The 10,502-nt window shown below is 27.8% G+C and overlaps 1 protein-coding gene across 8 annotated transcripts; it reads right to left on the reverse strand.

The window, feature by feature from the left end:
- Positions 1 to 343: 343 nt before the first annotated feature.
- On the reverse strand, positions 344 to 9,091 carry LOC137828968 (uncharacterized). 8 transcript variants are annotated; one of them, XM_068635766.2, is made up of 14 exons: positions 8,102 to 9,091; positions 6,068 to 6,200; positions 4,688 to 4,830; positions 3,462 to 3,552; positions 3,296 to 3,374; positions 2,999 to 3,036; positions 2,537 to 2,589; positions 2,345 to 2,447; positions 2,152 to 2,250; positions 2,017 to 2,079; positions 1,580 to 1,798; positions 1,424 to 1,471; positions 985 to 1,041; positions 344 to 905 (listed from the first exon to the last, which is right to left on the reverse strand). In XM_068635766.2, the coding sequence occupies exons 1-14, from the start codon at positions 8,530 to 8,532 to the stop codon at positions 819 to 821; spliced, it is 1,644 nt and encodes a 547-aa protein (XP_068491867.2). In that variant the 5' UTR covers positions 8,533 to 9,091; the 3' UTR covers positions 344 to 818. The 8 variants fall into 8 exon arrangements, 6 of the variants coding, with proteins under 6 accessions (XP_068491867.2, XP_068491859.2, XP_090153685.1 ...); XM_068635758.2 differs by having other exon boundaries at positions 2,999 to 3,039; XM_090297559.1 differs by having other exon boundaries at positions 2,999 to 3,039; positions 3,462 to 3,647; positions 8,102 to 8,702.
- Positions 9,092 to 10,502: the final 1,411 nt, after the last annotated feature.

Here is a 10,502-nt window from a genome sequence, read left to right on the forward strand (position 1 = left end):
CTCCACACGTATTTCGCTTTTATCGCCATTTGCTTCATCGTCGTTCGCTTCTCCCTCCGTTTGGTTCTTCATGTGTCGCAGTCTACTCTTGAACTAAGTTTGGGTCATTTGAGGAGAATAAAGGAATCGTTGTTGGAGGAGAAGCACGGGACCATGGTTAAAAAAATTAAAGTTAAGGGTTTTATCAAATTGGAGGAGAAGACAACAACACATTGTCTTTCATTTTGAATGGTTAATATCAATAACACCATTAAATTAACTACTGGTTTATAATTATAAGATAAACACATAAAACTTATTCAAGTCATAGGTAATAAAAGTAGTAGCAATAGGAGCAGAAAACTCTACAGACTAAGGATTATATATTTACTCAGATGAAAAAATCACCTAGGTTATGTAAAATTATTGTTGTGGAAATGTGGAATACATTGGTGTTCAAGACAAATTAATGTTTACACGTTTTACATTCAAGGATCATTAGATGAAACATCATTATATACATATGCTCATTTTTGTCTGAATAAAAGAAGACATGAGGGACTAGATAAGTACATACAATTGTTGCAAGTTTGTGAGGTAAAGCATCTCATCTTCCATTTGACACCATGTAACACTGCATGATCCTTGGATTAATTTTGTTGACTATTTTCCAATGTCAAGTGGTACTGTACAATTCTAGTCAACAAACTATGTAGTTGCAAAGGTTGTACAAGGTGTGAGAGGGAATGTAACAGGTGAAAAACTTTGTTATAGGATTAATATATATACAAAATATATTTGGAGCACTAAAAAAATACTATATGAGCATCCAAACTTAGTCAACCAGGAAATAACTTGATATGGTTTGTGATAAGCTCCCTGCATATAGGACACCTTGATAATTTTGATCCACAGTCTCTGCAAGTCTGCAAAAGGATTAGTTACTTAACAGTCATCATGTGTAAATATGAAAAACAAAAGGGAGAAATGTTCAGAAAAACTCACCATGTGTCCACATCCAAAGGCCAAGTCATTGTCATTGGAGAGGCATATAGAACAAAGCTACATTTAATCAAAAGATGACTTTAAGCTTAGAAAGGCATATCAAGAAGAGTTTTGAATATATAGCCATGCTAAAAACTGTGACATACTTTTTTTCAAATTTTGTTTCCCTCTTTAATCTTGTAGCCAAACTTCTAAACCAATTTCATGTTAATTACTTGTTTTGTTATTGATGTCAAGCTAATTGCAAACTCAATCACATTCATTTAGAATTTAGATAGAGAAAATATTATAAAGCTGAGTCTACATGAACATGATTCAACAATGAAGATGCTTGAATAAAACAACTCATTTATGTTAAGATAGGTTATGCTAAGGTGTGTAACAGGCAAGCCAAAAATGCAAAGAAACACACATAATGAAAAGATAAAGAGATATTCACCTTATAATCTGACATTCTGATTTTCCTGTAAAGCTCACTTAGTTTTTCCTGAGAACAAACCAATAGTGAAAACTATAAGATCCAGAGAATCTCCACCTAAATAAAAAGTTCTGATTTGGAACCAACCAATGGAAAAATTGACATGTCAATAAATACCTCAGCAATTGTAGCTCTAGATTCAGCAAATATAAGATCTCTTCGAAAATTCTCCTTAAGATGTTGGGAATGCTCTCTCTTTTCTTGTATCTCCTGTCTTACTGCTTCAACTTCTTTCATTGCCATTTTTGCAGCCTCTTGACTCTTGCCACATTCCATTGTAAGATGTTGAACACGTTTTTGCTCTTGTAGTAATTTCTTCAAGTCAGCACATTCACTCTATTCATAAACAATAACCTATGAGCAATATTTCTAAACAAGGACATATAACTTTCATTCATCGGTCAATGAAAACTACAGATAATATTGTTATGTTTTAGATTATTGAAATGAAATTTCAATTCTGATCAAAGAAACACTAAAAATGTTTAAGGAACTAGATCTAAGTTATACTAGTTGAAACATTTTAAAAAGATCAATACAAAAAGAAAACAAACCTCTAAACATTGTACATGTTCTTCTAGCTTTCTCTTCTCTGTATTGTTTTCTTGCACTGAATTCTGTGTGGTAGTTAAATTAACACAAATAGGTTGATATAGAAAAAAAAAATCAAGTGCAAATTGATCAAAGACCTGTAAGTGGTTTAGCCTTTTATGTAAACTATGAATCACATGGTAAGCTTTCTTTTCAGCATCTGATATTGATTCTTTTTCCTTCTTCAACACAAGCAACTGTAAAAAGGAAAAAGAAGGAAATGTTGTCCTAAAATGTCTCAATTGCTTTGACAATGCTTAATTCTCTTAAGACGTGTCACCTATTAATTACCTGGTAGTTTGATTGTCTTTTGATGCTTTGATTTTTTTCCCTCTCAAAATTTGCTAGATTCTTCCACTCATCAAGTTTTGATTGTAATAATAAAGTCTCTTTCCTTAAAACAAACAACAAAAGAAAATACTAAGTTTGGTGTTTTTATACAAGTAAGCCACAATAGACATCAAGAGAGAATTAAAAACATACCTAGACTTTGCTACTTCATCCATAAGATATAATAACACTTTGTTTGTAGGACCCTTCATTATAACATACATTTTGTCACAACTAAATATTTGAGACACTCATTCACACTTTCTTTCAAGCACACTTTCTTTTATGGTTGAAATTCATGTAGGTCCCTCTAGAAGTGAGACATGATAAGATCCTGTTTGGATAAATTTCTTTACAAACTCTCATAAGAGAAGTTAAATGAAAAAGCTTTTATAAATCAACTTATGATAGTTTATGAAAGAAAATCATTTCCATTTCTTTTTTTGTTGTTCTCTTATAGAGGTTTATAAAGAAATTTAACTAAAGAGGGCTAAAAGTTGAAGTAAAGTTACATATTTGTTGGCACTTGCATTAATCTCATCTTATAGAAGAAAGTGTGACAGAAAGAGAGTAAGAGATTATATTGTTATTTTGTCACAATTATGTCAATAGTACCTGTGATGCTTCAATTGGAGACTTGAGGCTTGTGCTTCCTGCTGCAACATCAAAAAAAGACAGAATACTAACAATTAAAGAAGGATTGGAATTGTACATATTGGGAAATGTTTCTGATCAATCTTAGCAAAGTAAAGTGTTGGAGATTCCACGTCGACTAGAGATTAGAGCCTTTCATTGTATATAAGTGAGTGTAGACCTCAACCTCATGAGCCGGTTTTATGGGGTTGAGTTGGGCTTAAAGTTCACATCTTAATATAATGAAAAGTTACTTTAAAAGGTGAAAAGGAATTAAACCTGGATGACACTCTAAAGAAAGGGGACCAGATGATTGAACATTATCTTCCTCTTCATATGAATTCTGGAGCATTCCAACCTGTGAGGAAAGTAGGTAAAAACATCATCAACTATAACATCATCTATAGTTAGACATTTTCATGTTGGCTTCAAGGAGTAAATTTACATCTTTGGGTCTTTCTTTTGGAGTTAAATCCACCCTTGCAATGCAGTCCACTTTATGCCATTTCCAGTCCATAATCAAGCACTTCATTGAGCTGGAAGAAAAAGAAAGAAAGAAAGAAAAAAATTGATAACCCAGCAACTGCATGAAGCTAATTCCAAGAAACAGGAATTAATGTAAACATTTTTCCTGCATCCATGTAATCAGTGAATCAGAACTCTTTACATATTTTAAATTTAATTCAAAGATAAAATATGAATCTAAATATTTTATACAATTACTTATAAAATGCACTCCATACTATGAATTAACTTGTAATAAGTTTTATGCGAGTTTGTTTGCAACAATGACAAGAACAAAAGTTAAAAGAAAAGTTATATTATTGAAGATTTTATACATACAAATATGTTCTTACAGGGAACTTTCCATGTTTCTATAAGGGTAGACAAAATGTAGACACAGACACCAAACACAACACAATACAAAATGTAGACACAAACACCAAACACAACACAACACTGACAAAAACACTTTAACACATGTAATCTTTAAAATATAGGACATCAGGACACCAATTTATATACTATATCATTATAAAATATATAAATTGACAATTAAGATTCATTTGAACAAGGTTAGTCAAATATAACAAAAATTAATCTAATTCATCTATCTAAAATCTAAAAAGTGAAAAGAAAATATAATTCATTAAGACATTTCATCTCTTTCTCGATCATCATCATTGAAAAAGACATTTTAGCTTAAATTCATTTAAAGACAAATTAACAACTTTAAAAAAAAATTAGAGATTAAATAAAAACATTCTGAATAATATTTATATAATCTAAATATTCCTAATTATATATAGGATTTGTTCTTTATTCTATAGTCATAATATAAACTTATACAATAAGTTTTAGTTTCTAGAAAATCATTATATTTATCTTTTTTAAAATTGTGTTGAAACGGTGTTAAAATTGTGATACACCTAAAAAATATCTTTTGAATTGAACATTTATGTATCGCAGACATGTTAGTGTTCGATACACGTCATACACAGGAACACGCTATTTAAGAGACGTATCCGAATTTTACACCCGGTTTATCTAAACTTAACATTACTAAACACTCTTTATATTTCTTGTTTGTATAAGACAATCATGGTAAATTAAAACCAGAATTAGTAATGACATTATAGTGAGTTGAAAATTGGAAAGTTTGAGACTAACCAGTATTGAATGGCTTTGCATCGTGGACATCTTGTAGTACTTGGGCTTCCACATACTTTACAACCATGCAAATTACTCGAAACTTCCATTGCCATCTCTGATTCTGAACTCCACAATGCTCCATCTTCAACATGGCAACTCTCCTGTCACATCTTAACATTCTTAACCAAAAATTAAACTATACTTTTATACATTAAAATTATAAATTATAAATTCTAATTCAAAACTTATCAAATCGATTTTTTAAGGTATATATTTTCATTGTTATAGTGACTAAATTAGAGATTATTTTAAAAATTAAAAAAAAAATGTTTAGTTTTTAAATTAGTTTCTATTATTGTTAAATGGTTTTTAAATTGATATCTAATTAGCTATCAAGGTTTTTCTATCAAATTTAGAATCTAAATAATTTTCAGTTAAAATTTTGGTAGCTAATTAGATACCAATTTAGAAACTATTTAACAATAATAAAAATTAATTTAGAAACTAAATTTTTTTTTAGTTTCTAAACTGGTATCTAATTTAGTTACTACACAACAAATTATTTTTTGTCTCTAAAATTTATTTATATTTCATGATTTTTTTTAGTGTTTATTATTACGTTTCATCTTTAACACTCTTGCGATTCAAAATTTTGGGGAGTTTAAAATTAGATATTTGAGATTAATATAGCAACAATAATAATTCTATAGTAGGTGGAATTATAGTTTCACCAAATCTTGCTGGGTAAGACATCTTAAAGGTGAAATTAAAAAAAAATTAACTGTTTCAATAATAGATAAAAACTACAAAAGTTTGTGAAAAATATTTGCTTTACTAGATTTTTTTATATTTAATAAAAAACAATTGCGAATAATTCATGAAATTTAAAATATTTATAGAAAAAATTACACAAACCATTTCATTACATTTTTTATTTAAAATTGACAAAAAAAATCCACAAAATAATAATATTTGAATTCTATGTAAGACGTTTTTAAATATTTATAGAAAAGTTCACACAAATTGATTTCATTAATTAAGTAATCAAATTTTAAAAAAAAATAGTTTAGAAAATATCTCTAATTTAGTCTATAATTAGTTTTTATTTAATAATTTTTTCGTAATATTTTATTTTTTCACTTTTGTCATTTTCTTTTTATTAATTAGTGGTGCTTTAGGGATGATGCATGCACTATATCATTTTAATTGTAAACTACAAGTCAATTGGTTAAATTTTTATTTTTTTTCCTTACTGATTAAATAGTAATACTGGAATAATGAAGTTGAATATTGTTATGAAAGTTTTTCTATTTGTCTCATTATTTAACACTATTGAAGATGACAAATTCTAACATATGTAACAATATTAAACATAAATAGTTCTGATAGAAACCTTACCATTTCAGAATTCTGAACAAGGTTTGAGGTTGTTTCATCCTCAGTTCTTTGTTCTTCATCTGCTGCAATCTCTGATTCACAGCATTCATATCTATGCCTTGATCTCCAATGCAAAATTTGGCATTTCACAGAGCTAAAACAAAGCTTCACTTTTAGATTTAGATTCATAAAAACTTAATTTATTAACATTTTTTTGTTTAAATTCCTGGTTCAGATTGCATTGAAAAAGATAAATATTTTAAAGTTGTAGATGTTGTGCTTGTGGGCCAATTTCTGCACACAAATATTTTTATAAAATTTTGTCACATGTAGCTGTCAATTACAAAGTTCTTAAATTTTCAAATGCTAACTTGCTAATAAACAATTTTCTTCCTATTAATTACAATATAATTTAATTGTTAATAACTAAACTACTCTTTGTATTCAAAGAACTGAATCTGCAACTAAGATATTGTGACATGTAGTATTTAGTTAAGAAACTTACAAATAAATCAGTGTAATTTTAAATAAACTTCACTAAGATTTAGATCTCTCATAAATTTAGATTAGTTTTTACTAAAAAGATTTATTCTATTAAGTACTAAAAATATTTTATAGTTTTTCAATTGAGAAGAAATTTAGGTTGGTTTTTATTAAAAAAGTTTTATTTTATTAAGTACTAAAAATATTTTATATTTTTTCAATTAAGAAGCTGTTATTTATTTTTATTTTCCTTTTATTAAGTGACATATAATCTATTATTATCCAAATTTTTAACTAAAATAATAGTAAGATGTTTGTGATTTTACATATTATAATATTATTTTATGTTAATCACAAAATATAACACTAAATTTCATATTATTATATGAAAACAAGTAAGCTGACTGAGACAAGATGTATAATACGTCGCATAATTAATAAAATAATTAAACGGTAAATATTCCATAAAAAAAATTAAAATACTCAGTAGAAAAAAAATCTAATAGGAACTTAATTTAAAATGTTCAAATTTATAAATAAATTAAACCTTTTAAATATAGTTTAAAAAATATATTAGCCATCTAACTCTCAATTTTTGAATTAAACTTGTGTTTTTTTCTAAAACAATGTGATTTTTGTTATTTCTGGACACAGTTTTAAGGGTTTTTTTTTACTTATTTGAAACGTAATGTGTCATCAATTATATTATTAAAATTATGACATTCTGCTAATGTTTAAACAAAATAATAAAGATAATAATAAACTTGGTGAGAATAGCATAATTAAAAAAAAAAATCCATAGAGCATCATAACATAAGAGAAATTGATATGAAATTTTCCAGTTCTTAATCATGTAACTTACTTGTTATACTTCTTATGTGATTTACATGATCATCTTCAAATATTAATTGAGTTCCACAAGTTTCATATACCTAAATCTAACTGGAAAAGGTTTTGACTAGAATTCATTAAAAAAGTTCAAAATAAAATTGAAAACTATCACTGCATCAAAGGGAGAATACCAAGTAAAAGTTACTGTTGAAAGATAGACAAAATGAACATTTAAAAAAGATAAATGGCAAAAACATAGTTTAGCCAAAAAAAAATTAAATAAATCTATCACCACGATTATTAAATATAAATGAATTTTAAAAATTCAAAATAATTAATTTATAGATAAAATTATATATTATTTTAAAAACTTATAATAAAATTATTAATATTTAAATTAATTTTTATTTTAATAAATAATTTTAAAAATAGTATTTAATTAGTTATTTAAGTTTTAGATTCTAAACTTGTTATCTAAATCCTTCGTATATAATTTAATATCAATTTAAAAATTATTTATTAATAGAAACTAAATTAGATATTAATAAATTTTTTAATCTTTAAAATAATATCTAATTTTATTAATATAGTAATTAATTATTTTTTATTTTTAAAAATTGTTTTTTATTTAATAATTTTCATGATTATAAATCTCACATGACAAGAGAAGAATAAAAAATAGAATATTGAAATTTAATTAAAAAAAAAAAAAAACAGATGAAAGCATTTCACTGTTCTTACCAATATCTAACAGCCTTGCAGCGAGAGCACCTTGTGGTGCTGGAATTTCCACAGAAGGCACAGCCACGGTGTCTCCTCCCATCACTGCCACCAGACACGGTGGCCCGGTGAGAATCTTCCTCATCAAAGTGATGGTCTAACTCGCCATTGGGGTGCTCCTGCTCTCTCTGCTGAGACTCATAAAAATGGTCCAACTCATGACTGGGGTGATCCATTTCCTCCAACTCATCAACCTCATTGACATTGTGATTGTTTTCTCTGTCATCTGTCAGCTCATACAAAATCCACAAGATTCCAATCACAAGTGTGAGTAACAATATCTGAAGCCAAGTCTTGATGCTATTATCATCAGAAATGGGTGCTCCCTTTTCTCCCAAACCAAGCAACCCAAGAAGCCACTTTAGGTCAAATGATGCCCCATAAGCAGGCATCTAGCTACCCAATCCAAATTCCAAAACTTGGGAACATCCAAATTCCAAAATCCAAAACTTGGTGAGTAAGATCCAAAGGGGTGCTGATAAAGAAAAAAAGATCCAAAGGGGTAAGCTCTATGATGAGAAAGTTGGAAAAACAATGGTGGGGGAGCCTTGGAATCATGGATGAACATGAAGATGAAGGCCTTCTTTTTATATATACATGTGTGTTTGTTTACTTTTTTACTTGCATGATTTTCCATGTTGTTTCACTGAGTTCTTTACTTTGATTTTTTTAATGCTGAGAGTGTAATTACGTAGAAGAAACAAAAGGGTGAACGGGTCTAGAAATGTAGAATAAAGAATGAGTTAAGTGTGTGTGAACATTTTCTGAGAAGGTGGGTTGAAAATTTGAGGTGCATGTGGGGACCATATATAGACCAATCCAAAATCCTAATTTAACTTGCTTTGGAAGCTAAAGGGGAAATTGAGAAGGCAATTGTGCTCAAACAAACTTGGGTGAATGAACTTTGACTCCAAAACTGCATATTAATAGCAATTGTCTTCACCCAGAATTCTTATTTATAACTTTTGTCTTCATGCACAATTTCCAGAGTCTTGCTTTGTGATTGATAAGGTACTTTAAGGATTTGAGAACTGTGTGTAAGGTCTACGTTGCTATAACTGCCATGTGGTCCCTTTTCTTTTCAATTTCCTTTGAAGTTGAAAGGGAGAAACAAAAGAAACCATCAACTACACCACAGCAAGATCTGGAAGAGAGAAACCTCTTGCAGTAACAGTAGTAAACATAAATATATATATATATATATATATATTAATTTTTTAACTTTAAAAACTGAGTATGAGAAGGTACGTAATATAATTTCCAAGTGTAAATTGATTATTTACTGTCTAAATAACAGACAGACTTGAAATCTTGCACACACCAAATATAATATTATACCATCAACATGTAAATTATATATATTTTAAAAAAATATAGTTATTTTATTTTATTTTGGCTTTAAATTCTTAGTTTTGTTTTTTTTATAATATTTATATGAAAGTTTGTGCATATTAGTATTTTAATTTAAGTTAGTAATTTTACAAGATTTTATATATGAGTAGAGATATATGACAAGAGAACAACGTGAGTAATTTTTAATATAAAACTTTATTTACATTAAAAAAATTAATATATTATTTGATTTATTAAAGTATTATTTATATTTATTTTATTATGTTAGATATTAATTCTTATTTTATTATAATATTAAAATTTGATTCAATGTTTCTTTCTTATATTTTATTTTAGTGTTAAAAAAATTGTCAATAACTTTAACTACATAAACAAGTCTAAAACAAAAACTGACAAAAATATTGAAAAATCACATACCAATCTATTAATCCATCTTATAATAGATATGATCAAAATGGATCAAACTGACCTATTTTATTCTCGATCTAGGTATACGTGTAGTATTATCTATAATTGTGAAGAATTCTGAAAAACTAAAGTATTTTCATTTATTTCTTTAGAATTTTTGCAAATGTCATTTGGATTTTTTAATGCATCTATGACTTTTGAAATTTAACCTTTCCGCTAACTGAAGAAACTCTAAGACATAAACTTATCCCAATCACAAAGACTGGTTTTTAATAAATTCGGGTCTATATGGCTTCTTATTGGCCATGGTCAACATGATCCATAGCTACAACGCCATTGAATATCTTGCACAATCCTCTAACCATGCATCAAATTTCAACATACATATAAACAATATCTACATTGTCAAACAACTAAAATAAATTTCTTCAATCAAAAAACACTTTCATGCACAAATTGAACAACTAACAAGACATGCACAATTTTCTTAACACCTAAACCGTCCCTACAATGTCAAACCACCTTTTCCATGCAACATTGTGATCATTCTTGGGCACTCTTCAAACAACCAAACCATCAATGTTCAAAAAGACAGTTATCT

This window comes from Phaseolus vulgaris, chromosome 11 (assembly GCF_051622355.1).
Source record: "Phaseolus vulgaris cultivar YP4 chromosome 11, ASM5162235v1, whole genome shotgun sequence".
NCBI lineage: Eukaryota > Viridiplantae > Streptophyta > Magnoliopsida > Fabales > Fabaceae > Phaseolus > Phaseolus vulgaris.